The 21459-nt window shown below is 31.7% G+C and overlaps 2 protein-coding genes across 5 annotated transcripts; both read left to right on the top strand.

Annotated features, from left to right (window-relative positions):
• Positions 1 to 5781: 5781 nt before the first annotated feature.
• On the top strand, positions 5782 to 6660 carry LOC123889907 (basic leucine zipper 43-like). Its single transcript, XM_045939419.1, has one exon. The coding sequence runs from the start codon at positions 5898 to 5900 to the stop codon at positions 6501 to 6503; it is 606 nt and encodes a 201-aa protein (XP_045795375.1). The 5' UTR covers positions 5782 to 5897; the 3' UTR covers positions 6504 to 6660.
• Positions 6661 to 11468: 4808 nt separating this feature from the next.
• Positions 11469 to 15093, top strand: LOC123892622 (6-phosphogluconate dehydrogenase, decarboxylating 2). 4 transcript variants are annotated; one of them, XM_045942463.1, is made up of 2 exons: positions 11469 to 11810; positions 13356 to 15093. In XM_045942463.1, exon 2 carries the CDS (start codon positions 13397 to 13399, stop codon positions 14855 to 14857), a length of 1461 nt encoding a protein of 486 aa, XP_045798419.1. In that variant the 5' UTR covers positions 11469 to 11810; positions 13356 to 13396; the 3' UTR covers positions 14858 to 15093. The 4 variants fall into 4 exon arrangements, with proteins under 4 accessions (XP_045798419.1, XP_045798421.1, XP_045798418.1 ...); XM_045942465.1 differs by having other exon boundaries at positions 11546 to 11695; positions 13387 to 15093; XM_045942462.1 differs by having other exon boundaries at positions 11554 to 11695.
• Positions 15094 to 21459: the final 6366 nt, after the last annotated feature.

Below are 21459 nucleotides of genomic sequence, written 5' to 3'. Positions count from 1 at the left end.
GCTATATATTTCAAGCATGATGACAAGCAAAAAATGTGGGGTGCACACGCATGCATGATTTTATGTGACACCACTTCTTGCTTTCTTACCATCTACTAGAAAAAGCAAAAAAAAAAGGAAACAATACGACAAATAAATTTGAGAAAGTTATGATAGGTGACGAAATTTTAGCATTGATCATTTACATATGACCATGATTCCACAAATTATATACGAAGGAATTAAAATTATTATTTGATATGCCAATTCATGTAATATTTTAGAAAAGAAAAACAGTAAATCACCTAGAACACTCTTTTAGCACTATTAGATTTTTTTTTTTTTTGGTACTAATCCTGTAATTTCAAGGGGAATTGAAGGAGATTCTGATAATTTATAATTCGACTGTAAGATAAGTAAAATCTGACAAAAAATTGTTTCAACGATTATTAAGTTGATTTAGCCAATCATTTATAATATAATACATAGGAAAACAATAACTAACCCACTAAAGAAATCTAGAGTATGCCTTTTAGCACTATTAGATTAAGTTGATTTAGCAATTTAGTTTAATTTTGTATTAAAAAGAAGTTTAGACTCTGTAATGAAAAGGGAAAATGCAACTGAAAATTCAAGTATGCATAAGCATAATATAAAATAGCACTATAGTTGTAACCAAAAAATAAAATAAAAATAGCACTATATAGTTATTAAGAAATTAACAAGGACGAACACTTTCAATTACGGATTAAGATAAGAAAGATCATCAAATGAAAAAGACATATATGAACAAGAATCCAAACCATTACTCACCTAAAAAAAATGAAGAGTTGTATTTTATATATTTTATATTGCACTTAATTGTAATAGATGAATATTGACGCCAATTACAACTGAACCAACTAACAAATTATGTTTCTTACAATCATGTATAGGTACACGAATCAAGTTTGTCTGCGGTAAGAATAATATCGCGTTCATGCAGCCATATATTAGCAATCGTTTGATTAAGTTCAATATTTTTAGTTTTAAAATAAAATTGAAGATTTTTTTTTTTTGAATCATCTAATAAAAATCGAACGGCTACCAATATTCTTAGATGTCAAAACCTATTCTCAATGAATCCAATTTCATAGGTACACCAATATGGTTGCTTTGACATTGCAAATCTGTTCTAAATTCCATGATTACAAACTTTGGTTGTCAAAGTGTTTAATTATCATTTTGACCATAGTCACTAAATTGTGTAGTACAATTAGCACAATGTATGAGTACATAAGTACAAAAATGTCAATGATGCACATATGCATCATCAAGATAAGTCTCCTACCATAGATAAGTCTCCTACCATAAATTACTTTTTTTGTATTCTTAACTAGTGTCCCGGAGCACTAGTTAGCATGACCCTTACCTTTAGGAAAATGCTAACTAGTGCCCCCGGGGCACTAGTTAAGGATACTAATTATAGTAAAATTACATTGAAACTTGTGTAGTCAATGTTTGTAAAGTATAAAAAGTGTAATTTCCAATGCAAAAATTACTTTTTTTGTATTGTTAACTAGTGCTTACCTTTATTATGCTCATTCCAACAAGTTAGAAATTAAGAAGTGAGAGTGAGCAAGAAACAATGAAAAGACAAGAAAAGAAGGAGGGGTCTAAATATGTCTACTGATATTTTTGACCAATCAATCCACTCAGTTAACCTCACTAGATTTTTGGTACTAGTTCTTTTCAATTTTATTTAAGATTTTTATTTAGTGGAAGACTTTTCTTATAATCTTGGTATACAAAAATGCATGATAGACACTGCTAAAAAAGTGCAATTTAGTGAGGGAATTTAGGGAGGGACTATAATTTCCCTCTCAATGTTGGTGAGGGAATTAGAGAGGGATTTGTGAAACTTAAATAAAAATTAAACTAGTGATGGAATTTGTGACGGATTTTACCGTGTTCAATTATCCCTCAATAATTCCCTCACAAATTGAACAAGTTAAATATTTGTGAGGGAATTTGTGATGAAACCTTTCCCTTTTTAATAATTCTTTAACAAATTCCCTCCCTAATGACTATATACATTTGTGAGGATATTATTTCCCTCACAAACTGCATTTTTTTTAATTCCGATATATTTTATTCAGATATTTAAAAGTGTTAATTTTTTTTTAAAATAAAAAATGTATTGAAAATTTGGTAACATAATTCCCTAATGACTATATACATTTGACGGAGTAAACCGTCGCTAACTCAGGCCCTGATCATTTAGTTGTTTGTGACGGAATTTTCAAATCCGTCACTGATCAGTGACGGAATAGTTGTTTCAAATTGATATTTTAACCCACTAATTTGTGACGGATTAGGAAGACCTGCGACGGAATATATCCATCACAATTAGCGACGAATAAAGAAAACCCTCACAAATAGTTTGCGACTCCAATTTTGGCTACGGTTTATGGGTTGTCACAAATGCCGTCGCTAATTATGTTAAGGGATTTTTTATTGAATTTGCGACGGAATACTGCCCTCGCTAAATATAAATTTTCTAGTAGTGAATTTGTTCACTCAAGTTGGGTGATTTCTCAATTTTCTCCCTGAATGAGTAAATATATATGTTCTTTTATTTCATTAATTTTTATAACAATGAATTGAGGAAATAAATAATTAAAAAACCTTATGTATTATTAAGGTACGTAGGCCTAGAACGTTTCTTACATATTTTGATTACTAAATTACACTCTCCTTTGTTAGGTTATACAAATACAGTATGTTTTATATATATATGTTATAAATTATTTGTTAGTGGTTTTACTTACCAAAAATTAAGATGAAACTTAGAAAGATACAAGGATAACTTATGAAGCAAATGGAAATTGTTGTTAAAAACATGCCGCCGTGGCCACTTTATGATTGGATATTGAACAACTTGTCAACACCACTAAAAAGAATTTGCATATCTTTTTATTCTCCATTAGGGACTGTAAAGTCTTTTCACCTTCATGTATATCCTTACCTTAAGCCTCAAAGTTAATGTTCCGGATAATTTTAAGATTATAACCCTGATACATTAGTTTTGTAATAAATTTTAAAAAGTTAGATTTTTTTTTATTTATAATAGTGATCGGACGATGGAGTATATATTGATTCTTTTTTCTACTTTTGACTTTATATATTTTACAAGCATTAACAAATTTTTTAATATTTAAATCTTGTTTCTCTTATGTATATGTGTTAGGATTTAAGTATACGAGGAGAACTCAATCCAAAAGACTAATTTAATAGGTGGGACAACCTCATGGTTTAAGTACCACATTGAACACTTTGAAATATTTGATGTGAGACTCTTAACATTGTCATGCCCTTTAAGAACCGACGTCCACGGATCCACTATAGGTAGCCCTTTCGGTGGTCCAGCTCTCATTGAAAACACCAATTGTTAGGACTTAAGCACATGAGGAGAGTCCAACCCAAAAGACTAATCCAATAATTAGGATAACCTCATAACTTAAGTACCTTATTGAGCACTTTGAAATACTCGATATGAAACTCCTAATAATATCTCACCTAGCAAGTTTGTGCAAGTGCGCAACTATTTTACTTTTAAACAGCTGTGTACAATGAACAGAGCATACACATGCATTAACCATTTGCATCACATAAAAGGCATGGAGAGTTAATAGTGAATGATTTACCATTTCTTTTACCTTGAGAGATTACTATTGAAGCTGTCATTACTAAAATAAATGATTACTACCTAACCATATTTAAAAAATTAACATAAGTGGTTGCTGATCAAATTAAGATTTGGCCTCTAGTTAGAAAATATTACATATCTTTTTGAGGTCCCTCTGCATCTATGACTTGAGTGGTTTTTGAGTCATCAAATTCATAAACTTGTGTTTCTTTCTTGCTCGTAGAAACTACTAGTGTCTTTTCATCCTTCTTTGGTGTAAATTAATCGCTATCTACGAATAACGACACGGATTAATTTCTCAAATGAGGGATACATTTTATTCCCTCCGGTCCACAATACTAATTTGTCTATAACAACGTAAAATTTTGATCATTAATATCATTTATTTTAAGATACTAAAAGAAAAAAGACAAAATTACACTACAGGTCATTTATCTTAGTTTTTTGTAACATTTTGGTTCTTTATCTTTTTTATGTAACAATTTGGTCATTTATCTTTTTTTTTTGTAACACTTTGGTCCTTATCTTATTTATTTATAAAAAATAAAGGACCAAAGTGTTACAAATAAAAAAAGATAAAGGATCAAACTGTTAAAAAAAAAAGGACTAAAATGTTACAAATAAAAAAAGTAAAGGACTAAAGTGTTATAAATAAAAAATAAAGGACTAAAGTGTTACAAAAAAAAGATAAAGGACCAAAATGTTACAAAAAAAAAGAAAAAGATAGCTTATATTACTAACTTATAATTTATTTTTTAAACATTATTTCAAGCATATTATAAGTTTATAACTTATAGTGTATCATTTTATTCTTCCAATTTTACACATGCCATCTTACTTAAAAAAATTAAATATTAACTAAACATCTTTTTTATATTATTTCATATTTATAAGTTAGTTTAATCGCTAATTGCGACACTACAAATTTAATCAGCTATAACTAATAAACTATTTGCTATAAGCTCATCACTATAGATTAACTTATCTGATAACCGCTATTTTTTATCAAATAAAGCTTATGAATATACTACTTTCAAAATTATATTTCGATTTTTGTTTTCTTAATCATCGCTTCGAAAACACTTATTAGTATTTCCCTATAAATAAATTTGACTTCTATTGTACCACCTACTACTTTTTGCCTAAACAGTCTACCAATTGAATTATTATACTCCCCATGATATGAACTTCCTTTGTCTAAGTTTTATGATGTAAGCATATTTTGTCCAAAAAATGATTATTATCCATTAAACCAAAGTTGCCTTCTCCACACGTTTGCGTCACTTGTGTTGTGGATGTGTGTCTATTTGTAACATGTTATTCATACATACATAGCTTGTTCAATGAATCTAATACCCCACATAACACATGATAAGAATATGCATGTTATATATGTACATGAACAAAGGTATATATGTTTAATTTGCTTCTTTGGATTAGTCTATTTAACTTTAAAAAACTTTTTTAAAAAAGGATAAAGAATAGAGTTTCTAGCTTAAAAGCTATTTCTTTTATGCAATAATTCGATATTTTGTATAAGGGTTAATTATTAATACTAAAATGACACTTTAGAGGGTTATTTGAAGAGAGTATGGCATAGAATGTAGATAGGGTTTTATAACTTTTCATCATTCAAATTTTTATTGCTTTAATGACATATTGAAACCATCGAAAGAGTTTCAATTCAAAAAATTGTTGCACAAGCTAAAACGACAAGTAGTTTCACTCGCTAACCTCACTTATAAGGAGATAAAAGTTTAAATTTTGATATTTAATTAACCGGTCGTGCCAACACACACCGATAAAATAGTCCATACAAACCACTCAAACATAAAGACTTGGCAGATACATAAACAGATAAACCGATAATAATTTTTAAAAAAATATAAAGGTGATTATACACAATTAATTACATATATATCGGACACTAAATACACTTTTAATCTGATTAAAAAAATATATACTTTTAATCTATAGTGTCAGTGCTATATAGATTACGTTGCGCACATAGATAGAGGACATGAGTGGAGTGATCATCTACTCTATGTATTGACATCTTGTTACTAATTGGTTACATTATTCAATGGGGCCATTCCACCATTTTCATCCCTTCCTATATATACCAACTAGTCCCACTCATATTCCCTCCATCTCCAAATCCAATTAAATTCTATACTCTCCAACATCTTTTTTCTCCAAATCCTCACAATCTTTTATTCATTACTTCACAATGCAAACCACAGAGATTAATACAGGACTCAATTATTTACTCCCAAATTCAATTCCATCTTATCCATCATGTAACTTCAACATGATCCAAAACACCTTACCAAATCCTCAACTTCAAAAATACTCAAACCAATTTTATGGTTTCAACCAAAACCCTCTTCAAATTCTTCAAGACTTTAGTCCACAATCCTCATGCCTAAGTAGCAACTCAACTTCGGACGAAGCAGACGAACAAAATAAAGGACTAATCAACGAAAGAAAACACCGAAGAATGATATCAAACCGCGAGTCAGCGCGTAGGTCAAGAATGAGGAAACAAAAACAACTTGATGAGCTTTGGTCACAAGTTGTTTGGCTAAGGAATGAGAATCATCAACTACTTGATAAGCTTAACAATTTTTCAGAAACTCATGATAGAGTTGTTCAAGAGAATGTTCAATTGAAAGAAGAAGCTTCGGAACTTCGACAAATGGTTTGTGACATGCAGTTACATAGTTCATGTCTTCCTTTGAGTCCTTTTCAAGATGTTGCTAGCATCACTTCACCTCATGTTAAATCTGATTCCTCAAACCAATCAAACACAAATTCTGATGATCTTTTAGGATGAATTTGAAGATAAGTCACAAGAGCAAGTTTTTAATAACTCTTAATTTTCATCTTTAAGTTCTTTTGTTTTTTGAGTTCTATGAGATGAAACCATGAATGCCAATAACATGTACGTTTTGAGTATCTTTATTTTAATTCTTAGCTCATTAGCTTTTCAATTTCATCTTCTCTATAATGGTTCTATAAAGTGGTTCAAAACTATCTATAAATTAGACCTTATGGTTAATTAATTGTTAGTATCAACTTTTTGACGATATGGTTCGATATCTGGTAGGCATGCAACAGCGTTAAAACTTTTATGTAGAGAGTTTGCCGCCAGAAAATAAATAAAAAATACTATCATGATTTCCATCCAGAAAATAGTTTAAAAGGATTTGATTCTTGCATTCAGTTCCAATAACTAAAGAAATCATGATAGAAAAGTGAGTTTACTGGGTTAGGTTTTATGTCACCAGTTTTTATTTCTCTTGAATTTTTTTTATATATTATATTATTATGAGAATATGATGATATGATAGACGATGAATGTCTTTAGACGTGTCAATCTAATTAGTATACCTAAAAATAATTGACCGCTATTGTCTTAACTTATCTAAGAACAAAAACTTATTCTTCAGACAAGTAATTGATCCAGAGGATCAAAGCTTGAGGATCAAGTATACAAACATTGTTCAATATGAAACCTTATGCAACACATTTTGTCTTGTTCTAGAGATATATATTCTGAAAAATCCAAATTTGGGTAAATTAAAAGAAATTAATAATGTTAGGTGGAATTGTGGTGTGTGGAGAGTTGGACATGACGCAGAGATTAAAGGGTGTCCATGATAATGGATATAAAGAAAAGTCTTTACCAAAAGAAGGAAAACAATATTCTTTACTAAATCTTTCATGGTATATTTTTAGAACTAACTAACTTGATTAATACTAATCGAATAAAAAAATAAACTAGACATGTTTCTACTAATTCTACTTTTCATCTAGATTAGGATAGATACATCACCTCTGCATTTTTCAAACAAAAATGCTTAGCATATTCTCTATTGGAGCATCTAATGGCAATATGGCATGCATCATTCATTTGAGTCATGCATCTCTCTCCATCTATCAACACTATACACTAGTTAGTATTATCCGTTCAATATTTAGAATCATAAATTATCGAACCTTATAATATCAAGATCAAACCAATCGTTAGTTGGTTCAATAATGATTGTCGTTAGACTTGGTAGGGAGTACCATGGTTCGATCTCCGCAACTGTGATTTAGAAAGAGCTGAAACTACTTGATGTCAGAACTGACCCCGAACTAGATTAGAAGGTCCGGTGAACCGGATATGAAAAAGAAATACCCAAAATGATGAGCAATTAATGATGTATGTTCCTTTTCTTATATTTCCTCATCTACATCTATTGCACAAGCATAATTGCTACTTTGAATTTCTGTTTGTGAAATATTTGCAAAAGTCAATAGAAAAACTAAAAACACATAGAAACTATATGATAATGTTCCTAATTAAAGTCAACATTGTATAACTCATTTTCTTGTTTTTCACATGGTAAAGAAAGTGTGAACATCAAGTACACAGCCTTTGAATTTATTTGGATTTTGTTACAAATACGACTCTCATTGTAATAACTGCCATTTTTTGTCCTAAAATTGTAAGTGTTTGAAAAATTTGAGACCAAAAGTTTATTAAATATCAAAATGCTTTTCCAATTTTTCTAATGTCAATTAAAATGTTGTCTTTGTCAACTAATATGGTTAGTGTTGATGTGTCATGTTAAGTGACTCTGTAATTCGTCTAAGTTGATGCCTATCACACGAAATGCTAAACACAAGTTTTATACTGATTAAACACTTACATTCTTTTTAGTAAAAAAAAAACTTACATTTTTAGGTTTAGAATAATTGATCAATTTTTTTTATATTCTTTTTATTTACAATGAGCGGAGATCGAACACATGACCTATAACATACTATCTAAATCTCTCACCACTAGATAAACATAGTGCCTTATCAATTTTTTATTTTTGATTAAACACTTACATGAAAATTTAAAAAACATGCATTTAGTGTTCCTTGTGATGTGGTATAATCTTCAACAAGCTATAATGTCACCTAACTTGACAATTTAGAGAAATAATTTGATAATTCGTATATTTGAAATCTGAAAATTGTCAATAATCCATAATTTCTAATCCAAAATATTGGTTTATTCTACCGTTTTTTATTGCGTGTAAGTAGATAAGTATAAAATCGTTGTGTTTTCTCCGTTTAGATAGGTAAATCAAATGGTAGCAATTTTTTTTTGCATAAACCGAATATCCTCAGAGCGCAAAGCAGAGACCAATCACTCGAGCTTTGTAGGACCCAATGACAAACTCTCCCTAAGAGTTTTAACACTGCTGCATGTCGAAGCCAAAGATGGAATCCAGAATCTTGGTTAAGTTAGAAGAAATTCGCGCAATCTCATCTAAAAACTCTTGATAGACGGTAGCAATTTTTAATAAAATTGAAAATGAGAAAAGAAGATGTCAAATAAAATTTGTTACCCTTGCTCTTTGAATCGTTATGCATTCCTATAAGTTACTAGTATAAACTAAAATGGGCCTGACTCTGATGAATAATAAATTGGGCCTGACTTTGACCCAAGTTTCAACGGTGGCAGTCGTGATAACGACAATAGAATAAACGGTGTTGATTCCTCGGAGTTGTTCCACCTAACCTAACCCACTCGGAAGTTGGAAATTTTTGACCCCACATGCTTCAAGCCTCCGACAACAATACAAACAATGACAACAATTTAATCATTATAAATATAATAATAATAATAATAATAATAATAATAATAATAATAATAATAATAATAATAAGGGTAAATAGTGTTATACCCCCTGCAAAATAGGTGAGTTTTGCGTTACCCCCCCTGCAATTTTTTTTTTTGAGATTACCCCCCTGCAATGTCAAGATTCCTTGCGTTACCCCCCTGGCTCAACAAGTGGACATATGACATGGACGAATCTTGACGTGGCATGACACGTGGAAATTAATTTATTTTTTATTTATTTTTAATTGCCAACTTAGTAATTATTTATTTTTTAAATAAAAAAATGAAAAAAAACTTTTTTTTTAAAGAAACTTTTTTTTTATTTTCCGTAAAAAAAAAGTAGTTTTTATTTTTCCGTAAAAAAAAATGAAACCCAACTTTCTATCTTCTTTCTTTCTATTTTCCGTAAAAAAAAAGTTGTTTTTTTATTATTAGTTATTATTATTATTATTGTATTTGCTATTATATATATATATATATATATATATATATATATATATATATAATGTATTATATTTTTTTTATATAATAAATGCCAACTCAGTAATTATTTATTTTTTACTTAAAAAAATGAAAGAAAAAAAATAACTTAAAAGTTGTTATATTTTTACGAACATACTTAAAAGAAAGTTTTGTTATTTTTTTTTTTTTTACTAAAAGTTGTTATTATATAAAAAAAAATATAATACATTTTATATATATATATATAAAATAGCAAATACAATAATAATAATAATAACTAATAATAATAAAAAAAAACAACATTTTTTTTTACGGAAAATAGAAAGAAAGAAGATAGAAAGTTGGGTTTTTTTTTTTTTTTTTGACGGAAAAATAAAAAAAAAACTACTTTTTTTTTACGGAAAATTAAAAAAAAATTTCTTTAAAAATAAAAAGTTTTTTTTCATTTTTTTTTAATTAAAAAATAAATAATTACTGAGTTGGCAATTAAAAATAAATAAAAAATAAATTAATTTCCACGTGTCATGCCACGTCAAGATTCGTCCATGTCATATGTCCATTTGTTGAGCCAGGGGGGTAACGCAAGGAATCTTGACATTGCAGGGGGGTAATCTCAAAAAAAAAATTTGCAGGGGGGTAACGCAAAACTCACCTATTTTGCAGGGGGGTATAACACTATTTACCCTAATAATAATAATAAATATTATTATATCCTAGAAGTGTAGCTCAATTGGTAGCCACCAGAATATTATTGGAGTGGTCGGGATTCGAACCCCAGATTTCAAACTTCTCCATATTTAAATGTATGAGAGTTTAACCACTAGACTACTTGACAAATTATTATTATTATTATTATTATTATTATTATTATTAATCTCAATATATATTTTTGGTTCAATATATCAATATATTTTTCTTTATTGCATACTGTAATAAATAATAGTCTCTCTAGTTTTAAATATCCAAAAAATCTATTTTTTAGATTCATTGAATAATTAATGAATTTGGTAATATATACTAAATTTATTAATTATTCAATGAATTTGAAAAATATACTTTTTCGTTATATTTGAAACTAAGAAGCTTGTCCCGTGAGTCTATCTCAGTTGATAGGAATATTGTATTATATATGGTCGGAGACGGAATTCGAACCTTAGTTATTTCACTAATCCATTTTAAGGGTAAATTTTTTAGATATAAGCTACTTGACAAAAAAAAAAACTAAGAAGAGTATCACACAATGCTTTAAAAAATGTAAATACCAAAATAAGAAAGAAAAAAAATAACATGCACTAACCTCCGTAATAAGAATTTAGCAATTTATAGTTATTTTTAGAGTTTAATTGCTGTGCATCGTCGGTGTACATTTTTTTTACACATACATCCAATGACGCGTTGCCACATCATTTAATGAATGTGACACATCATGTGTTTTTAATGACCATACATAATGTGTCTGTATATTATTGGACGCATGTGCAAAATATCTTTACACCGACGGTGCATATAAATTAAATTCTTATTTTTATTTGACGATTTCATTATTATTAATATTTTTCTTTAGGTAGTGAAAATTTATTATTATTACATACTATACATTTTCATCCCTATTCAAATTTGAAATCTCACGAATATGTCTAAATTTTAAATCTTAGACTTTTTCAAACAAAAATTAAATAATATTCAAAATATACGATGAACCTAAAAAGAAAAAAATCATTTTTTTAATAAAATGCTAGTAATGTTTTGTTGTTGAAAACTTGAAATTACATACTTAAAAAACTATTATTACAGAATTTTAATAGATACAAAAATCGGTTCTTTTCAATCTAAAAAAGTTTGGTGGTTGGTGGTCTTGTTAGCCATCGTCGACCATTGAATTTCAATTTTCAATTCAAGTGGTAAACTTTCTCACCTTATTTTTTAATTATACTATATACTTTATAAATACCCACTTTTCCATTTCATTCACAGTCCTCAATTTTTCATCTAAATCTACTCTAACTTTAATTTCAGGTTTGTCTTTTCAAGTTCCAATTTTGTTGATTTTTTTTTTGGATCCACTTTTATGTTTTTGTTAATTGTTTATATTATTATGAACTTCATTATTATTGTTATTGTTAGTTTGATTTTATTTGTGATTGCTGATCTGGGTTTGTCCACTAATTTATTTACTGTTTAAAACCCTTAATTTGTTTGATCATGATTCTGTTTGTATTCAGTGGATACACTGTTTTGATTTGTTTGTTGGTTTATACTCTGTCTTTACACTGACTTTATTTATGTTTTGGATTTAATTTCGATGTAAAAAAGTTTTACACGTGCATCCAATCACGTTTAATTAACCGGTTTCGCTATGGTGAGATTGATTAGATGTATCATGTATGTGTTAATCTTTTTTACACTGATAGTGTATAACAATTAAACTCTATTTTTTACGAAAGCGAGTGTAAGATCTTGTAAAACTTGGCTGTCTTATTGTATTTTTCGGTGATTAAATGATGAGTTGGATTGTAATTTTGCATTTTCTGAGCTTTTGTTGAAGCCATAATTGTTGCTTGATATCGGCGTTGTCAATCATGGATCATGGAAAATAGCAGCTTATTCATGTTCCACTATGTTTATAGTGCTATATTGCCGTTGTAGCTTCTATTTGATAACACTTTGTAAAGTGCTATAGTAACATTATTATTTTTTCAGTGTAAAAAAGTTTAGGCATTCATTCAATCTATATGCTATATTAGCTTCTAAAATATCTGCACAATTATGGATACTCTGTCTATGTGCTGAGATGTGATTAGATGTACGTGTAAAACTTTTTATGCTGACAGTGCATACCAATGGAACTTCTTTATTTTGATTTTTAATAAAGGGAGTGTAAGATCTTGTAAAGCTTGGTTTTGATTGTAACATATTGTTATACTTTTTTAGGTGATGAAATGATGATTTGGATTATAAAATATTGCAATGTTGTAATTTTGCATTTTGTGAGCTTTTTCTGAAGCCACAAACCTTGCTTGATATCAGTGTTGTCAATCATGGATCACGAAAAAATAGCGGCTTATTCAAATTCTGCTGCTTTAGCGCCATTGTAGCCTCTATTTTTTCACGACACTTTGTACTAAATAATGTATCGTGCATCAATAGCATTTGTTCAAATTTTGCTATGCTAGTCGCTATTTGATAACACTGCTTGATATTTGCAAATTTAGGAAAGCATGCTGCTTGTTTGATATTTGTGTGGGTTTAATAGTTATTTCCAATCATTTTGGACTAGTGAAAAGGTATTTATCTTAGCTTTGTTGAGTGGGACAAGTTAAGACCTTAGTCCTTAAGGTGCAGTAATATTTCTGTACTTTGATGATCATGGGATCATTTTCGCTAATTGATCTTTTTTAGGGTAAATTTGCTGAATGTTAGTACTTTTTAAGTCTAAATATCTTGGAATTTAAAGACTCGGTAGAAGTTTTATTGATGGCATAGATGTTTCCAAATCAAATTCTAATTGTCTTCTGTTGTTTTTATTCATAGCCTTATTTTTCTCTTGAATTAAAATTGCAGCGTTCTTATAAGCATATCAATCACTGAACAGGAAATAAATTATGGCTCAACCACTTACGAGAATAGGTCTTGCTGGACTGGCTGTTATGGGCCAAAACCTTGCACTCAATATTGCTGATAAAGGATTCCCCATTTCTGTTTATAACCGAACAACATCAAAGGTTGATGAAACTGTTGAGCGAGCAAAACAGGAAGGAAATCTTCCATTGTATGGCTTCCATGACCCCGAAGCCTTTGTTAATTCTATTCAAAAACCAAGGGTGATAATAATGCTTGTCAAAGCCGGTGCACCTGTTGACCAGACCATCAAGACCCTATCTGGATTCTTGGAAAAAGGTGATTGTATAATTGACGGAGGTAATGAATGGTACGAGAACACTGAGAGGCGAGAGAAAGAGGTAGCCGAATTAGGTCTGCTCTACCTTGGGATGGGAGTTTCAGGTGGCGAGGAAGGTGCTCGACGTGGTCCCTCTATGATGCCTGGTGGTTCGTTCGAGGCTTACAAATACATAGAAGATATACTTCTCAAGGTGGCAGCTCAAGTCCCTGACAGCGGCCCTTGTGTGACGTATATCGGTAAAGGTGGATCCGGTAATTTTGTGAAGATGATCCATAATGGAATTGAATATGGTGACATGCAGCTGATTGCTGAGGCTTATGATGTGCTGAAGTCAGTTGGAAAGTTGACAAATGAGGAACTACAAAGTGCATTTACAGAATGGAACAAGGGGGAACTTCTGAGTTTCCTGATTGAAATCACAGCTGATATATTTGGAATTAAGGATGATAAGGGTGATGGATATCTTGTTGACAAGGTCCTTGACAAAACCGGCATGAAGGGTACCGGTAAGTGGACTGTTCAGCAAGCTGCTGAATTATCAGTTGCTGCTCCCACCATTGAAGCGTCTTTGGATGCTAGGTTCCTTAGTGGGTTGAAGGACGAAAGAGTTGAAGCTGCGAAGGTCTTTAAAGCAGGAGGTTTTGGCGATATCTTGACCGATCAAACTGTAGACAAAAAGCAGTTGATTGATGATGTTAGGAAGGCTCTTTACGCAGCCAAGATCTGTAGTTACGCACAGGGAATGAATCTGATCCGTGCAAAGAGCGCTGAAAAGGGTTGGGATTTGGCATTGGGTGAACTTGCCCGTATTTGGAAAGGTGGTTGCATCATTAGAGCTATATTCTTAGACAGAATCAAGCAGGCATACGACAGAAACCCCAATCTGGCTAACCTTCTTGTGGACCCAGACTTTGCAAAGGAAATAATTGACCGCCAAGGTGCATGGAGGAGAGTTGTGTGCCTTGCTGTCAATTCTGGTATCAGCATCCCAGGTATGTCTGCTAGTCTTGCATATTTCGACACTTATAGAAGGGACAGGCTGCCGGCTAATTTGGTGCAAGCTCAACGAGACTACTTCGGTGCTCATACATATGAAAGAGTTGATATTGAGGGGTCTTACCATACTGAATGGTTCAAGCTTGCACAGCAGTCAAAAATTTAGATTACTGTATTCCAGCTCTACGGGATTTCAAAATAAATGTAATGTTTTCTACTCATGACTGTATGCTGAGTTAAGCTTACATAGCTTTAATGCGGTGAAGTTTATTTATACCATTCTGTTCACTCTTGGTTTTTGGTTTTCCAATAATTATGTTGTATCTTTACTGATTTTGCTTTGAACTTGATACATAATTGTCCCACTTGATGATTCCTTTATAGTTTTTGCATTATGATGAAGTAACGTCAGGAGTTGAAGTTTATTCCTTTGTCAAGTTTTTGATTCGGAGTTTAATACTGGTCTACTGACAGGAAAATATTCATTGGTAGAAAATATTAATAATGTCCGTAGATTTTTCTATAACATATTTCTTTCCTTGTTTACAAATTAGTCTGAATGCTTTTTGGCCTGCACAACATTAAGTATTAGTATAAGCATGAAGTATTAGATAACATTTAGGTAAAAGTATTGCACAACATTATCTTGATTAATACTATTCTCTTATTAAGCTTCAACTCTTATTAAGCTATATTATTACCTTGGTGCGATGCTTTTCACAGGCTACTGCTTTCAACAGCTGCAGTGTTTTGCGGCTGCAAATCGCAGAAAAACTGTAACTGAATAGGCCTTTTTCGGTCACGTTTCCATTAGAAAGAAAACCTTTTGGCCAAAATTTTCCGTTTTCCGGCCACCACCCTCGCATGTTGAGAAGAAATGAAGAAGAAACAAGAAAGAAAACTTTTTACCCGTCTTTCTCTTTTCTAATCCAAAAGTCTCTATTGCCAATGTCTTTTTAGACCTGTTGGAATAGCTAATTGGATCAATTGACACCACCATATCCTGTCATGAATATAATCTAATGACAAACCATTTAAATAGTAATCCTTCTGAACACATCATTAAGATTCTAAGGAAGATAAACACCTTTTTATGTTATAGTTCTATATGATTAGATGATAGTGTGAAACAATGGATCAGAATTATATCCTTACATTTAACTCTTCCTATCTTGTAGTCAAACTTTACATAGCTAGTACCAGCCCTATATAAAAGAGGATAGATGATGTAAGTTGAATAGTTAACCTCCTTATTGGGGGACTCGGATACGCAGATAAATACCCTGTGTTGTCGCTAAGTACATAAATAAGGCATGTTGTCTATAGATATGAAGAATGGTGGAGAGGGAATTGGGAAAGCTAGCAAGTCATTTTGAGAGAGTTAGGGCCTTTGGTTATTGGGAGGGTTGCATACCCTCGAACTTCTGCAGTGTTCTATCTCTGTAACTGGCGTTTATCCCTAATTCTTTCTGATAAATTACCAGTTCCTATCTAGTGGTATCAGAGCTCCAATCCGAGGGTTGTGGGAATTGTTCTTGAGCATGATTCGAACATTTGATGGAACGAAAACAACACGATTGAAACACTTAACGGAAAGGAAGCTTATTGGTGGCTGATCAATGTAGATCAGTATTTTAGCGTCACAATGGCATTGAGAAGGTATGCTCTCAATTCTCAGACCAATTTCATGTAAAAGGAGCAACCAGAACCATTGAAAAGGCATTGCTCAAGCGATTCCAGCTGGAATTTAGTTGCGATAATCCAATTTGTGAGGACTTGCAATATTGGGAAGCAAGATCAATGACAAAACTAGACATTTTAGCTTCTAAGGATTGGAGCAACCTCATGTAGAAAGAGCAAAGCGAAATTCTTAAGAATGAGGCCTTGGTCAAAAAAGTCAGCAAAGAACATTGCAACAAGTGTTGCCATTACGTCTTGTGATGGAGAAGAGATGTGAAAACAAAGTAGAGATGTGTCATTTTCTGGGGTGCAATGGAAGCATCATTAGGCACTACATGGGTCGTCTCATCAATGTCGAAGAGCCAGAGAAAAGTTTGAAAGGGTGGGTCTCATGCAGGCTGGACGACTCACCACCACCCCTAAAACTGCCAAACTTGACTGCTTTGTTGTTTGGGACAGATCATAGACACTGACAGAGCTCTTGTTCATATACAAGGTGACTCATCTTCCACAGCCGGAAATGCCAGACCGATTTCATAGTTCGGACTCCGACAAAACCACTACCACAAAGTTGCAAATACTGTATCACCTTGTGCACTTTGGTGCACACGGTTCGAAAAGCGCAGTTTAGTTTCGGTTAAAAAAGGTTTGGTTCGAAAACATAAGACCAGAGAACCCCTTTCTACCAGTTTGTTTCAGTTCTGGATGAACCATTAACGTTCAGTTCAAACAAACTTTTTTAATGGATCATTTTTGTTCGGTTCAATTTTCCTTCCTGAACCAGACTGTGAACAGTCCAACTCCTCATACTAGTTGCACTACATGTGAGAGGGTGAAAGGAAGTAGGTCAGGAACATTGTAATGGCATACACTTCATTTATTTCTTTCATGTACAAATCTTATACACTAATGCATTTGGGAATTGATTAGAGCTTGTGAGAAGAATACACTGGAGTTTCGAATCTGATTTGGTGCTTAAATAAGAAGAATCATCTTAACTTTTTTCTTCAATCATTCAGTGAAGATTTTCAGTTGGTTACTGAAACACTGTCATTGTTTCTGACTTTCTGTTGCTATTTTTTACTGGAATTGCAGAAGGCCAATGTATTGTTCTGTTCTGTTTTAACCAAAAACTTTCACTTTGAGGACAATGCAAATGTTCGGGGGGAAGTATTGATAGGCCACCACTTGGTTGGTTAGTTAATTACTGGTTGGTGACTTGAATAATTAGAGAAATAAGACTTGATTATACCTAAGAAGACAGATTGAGAGTTATGTAGCACTGAAACGACACGGACACATGTGATTGATTGCATTCAATCACTTCATTTTCTTAAATTATTACTTGTGTTTACGTGTCAGTGTCGAGTGTCGTGTAATGTATGTGCTTCATAGATAGAGAAGAAAAGCTAGCTAATCACTTCCTATCAGCAGCCTGCAAAAATAATGTCCATTTTATATATGAATGGACAATTGAGTTTTTGGTTTTTAGCAGAGACCAATAGCTAACGGGTTTGATTAATTAATGTAATTAGCCACACCTAATTGGATAAGTATTGGTTGTTGTAGTTACTTTGTTTTATATACTTTATTAATTGTTGCACACTTTTGGAATTTCATACCTGTGTAGGTTGACGAATTTTGATTTTTTGTAGCCTGTCCTACAGACAAAGACAAATAATAAGAATCTTCCTTTCTAAGGTGTGGATGATATATTTATATATATGAAAGTAACTTCTGCATAATTCATACCTTTTTTATGACCCTTGAAAAAAAATGCACCCTTTTCTTTTACTTTAATTTCTCCTCCCTTTTTCTTCTTTTTTTTTTCATTTTAGTTCAGTTATAAAACTATGGTGTCAGAACCTTCCTAATCCTACCTGTACATGTATTGTATATTAAGGTTTTGTTTGGATTGCCTTATTTGAGCTTATCTATTGATATAAACACTTGTGAGACTGTTTGAGAAAACTTGTTGAAATAACTTATTGCAATGCAATAAGTTGTTTTCATATTGTTATAAAAATAACTTATACACCAGTACTTACATGATAAGCGCTTAATTAAGCTGTTTATCTAAACATGGTCTAAGTTACCATAAGAATGACTGATAAAAAAAATCAAGTTATTCTTTGTTTTTCTTTTATGTTTCAATTTTTATCTACTTCCACCTTATATTTGAGCTAATTGTTAGGAAGTAACTTTTGTCAATCCAACTTTTTCTTAACTTTTACTTTCTATTTTGTTCTCTGCTGCTGTTGAGCTTCTTGTTTTGTTACATTTTCTTTTGAAGTCTTTCAGGGTCAATAATGAACTCAATGATTGAAAAGCCTTTAATGGTTTTTGTCAATAATGAGATCAATGATTGAGAAGCTTGTAATGGTGTTTGGCTGAAACAGGTGTGGGCACAAATTCATGATAAACTATTTTTAGAAAATAATATCTTGCCACAAAATCCCAAGAGGGATTAAAGATCACTTTCAAATTCAAGAAAAACATTAAATTATTGAGATTTTAAATAATTATTACTCTTGTTGAGAACCACCTCTTTGGAAATGGTGGTTAAGAGTTTGGATCATATGCAATTGTGAGAATCTTCCATGTTACTTGTTAGTTTTGCATACATTGTTTTCTGTTAACTGATATACAAGTATCTTCAAATCATGAAGCTCTCTTCAATTTAAGTAGTGACTAACAAATTTAGTACATAAAATTATTATGAAAATAAACTATTTTTAACTGATATACAAGTAATGGACAGTGGGATTAGTCCCCTCAGATTAGTCGGTCTTTGGGCCGGATACTGAGTTTTAAAAAAAATAAAAAATGGAAGCATGAATATTCCTTGGTCAGATGTTCCTGGTTTGATTGGAGATATCCACTGTTGTTAAATATTAGTTATCACAGCGCCATGGCGGATTTGTGGTGGCAGATTTTTTGACAACCACCATGACCAATTTGCGAAGGATGGTTGCGCCATGGCAGATATGGTGGCAAGTTTGGATTTTTGCCTTTTCGCCATGGTCTGTAATCCACAATCGATGGCACCGGAGAGATCTCACCTATTGTTTTGTCAATTTTAAATAAGATTGTCTTTGATCATTTTAAAACGTATTGATTTTCATAAAGATACTAGTTTAGTTTATAGATCACACTATAAAAATCCTAAAAAAATCCAAGGACATTGATATGTGCCAGCATAATTTCTTTCTATTATATGTAAAACCTCATGCATTCTATATAATTCATCATTAGTTTATTTAGAAATAGCATAACACATTGCTCACACTAATAGTCCTAAATCCTAATGCTATCAAAATTGCTATTAAAGTGACCTTTATTAATGTTAGAAACTATAAACTACTACAAACACTAAAAAAGCAAAGACGTGAATACCGATAATAATATAAAAAAACTAGATGGTTCCTCTAGTGGATTTGATGTAGTTGATGGTGGTAATGATGAGCTTAGGTATGGAGCGGAAGAGTACCCCTACAAGAATGTTAGCACTCCAATATTTAAGTCACTAATAGCTCAAAATGAATTTGTATGAAATGAGTGAAATGTGTGTACTTTGAGGATGAGTGCGCATGTGTATATATAGGAGAATGATATGAATAACCGTCTCATGGGTCCCAATGTATGAGTCGAATGAGGAATGAATATCTCACGACTTGGGTCATTTATCCGCTATAGACAATGTAGCATAAGAATACGGTGTATCTTGACATGAGTCATTTATCCGCTGTAGGTAGGATAACATAGAGGGCGATGCGCCTTAGTCTTGGACGGTGGAGAGTTGTATTGAGCTTAGGACGTAAATGGGCTGCCAGCTTTGTGGGCCTTGGTCCAGTCCGGAACAATAACCATAGGTATTAGTGTCGTGTCTTGAACACCAATGGACATTAGATACTATGTCAATCTTCATTGTCATTGGTACATAAGTTATAAGTTAAAAAAAGTAGATTATTTACAAATAAAACAGGGTATCCATGTTCTATATTTGTACACTAGCAGATGAATAGTTGATGATGACTTGCCATGATTTAGTGAATAATGACAATATAAACCAAAAGAAGAAGTTTTCTTTGCTAAAACGTGGACAAAAGATAAACACTCTTTTCTATCTTGTATTTTACACAAAAACTAAAAAACACCCTCTTTCTCTTTTTCTAATATTGGTTTTATATGAATGTGTGTGTGACCATTTTAATTTATGATTTCATTGATTCCTTTCAGGTCATGTGTACCCTCATGTTTTTATGTCACTGATACAGCCTAAAACTTGCTATTGCTTTGCTGTTAACATTTGTGTCCCATATTTACAAAGTTGTCACTGCAACAAATGCTTTTATTGCTTATAGTTGTCATTGTTGTAGCTTCTGTTAAACCTTACCTTCTTTCCAGCAAAGCATACCCCATTCCTGGTTCATTGCTATTTTGGCAGCAAACACGTGCATCCACAAAATCATTATTACCATGTTCTTCATACAAATATCACTTTCTTCCTTGTGCTATATTATCCAAAAATCTTTTGGCACTTTGCCCACTTTTCTTTCCTCATGTTTCTTGTTTTTTCTGTCAATCAATTTTATGATATTTTTGTATACTTAATGCGTGTTTTGGTTCTGCTGTGATAAAAATTGATTTTAGTTAAAAGTGAATTTAAATGTAAAGTGAATGATAAAATCACGATGACATTGTAATTTTGTTGAAGCTTCCGTCAAAACCGTTATAGGCGGTAGGTCACTCACTGTGATTAATTCCACCGTCTCAGTGCAAAACCAATCATGGACAAAATTATATGAGTTTGAATATTGTAATCAGGATTTTTTTTTTGTTCTCTTAGTTTACTCCTAGATACTCTTGTTTTTGGAATTTCACATTTTATGATTTGTAGCACGTTTTTACTATAATGTTTTTTCCCTCCTAGTTCTACCTTAAAGTTAGTTTTTATATCTATGATTATGTATTAAAGGATCACCTAATATTCTCTTCACATTTGGCATGATTTACCATTTTAAAATTTGAGTTAAAAATACAATAGTTTATGGTTTTATCCCTCCAATTCTTAGATGCTCTCGGTTG

The sequence above is a fragment of the Trifolium pratense genome, linkage group LG6, assembly GCF_020283565.1.
Source record: "Trifolium pratense cultivar HEN17-A07 linkage group LG6, ARS_RC_1.1, whole genome shotgun sequence".
In the NCBI taxonomy this organism is placed as follows: Eukaryota; Viridiplantae; Streptophyta; class Magnoliopsida; order Fabales; family Fabaceae; genus Trifolium; species Trifolium pratense.
This window is presented reverse-complemented; position numbering and strand designations above follow the sequence as displayed.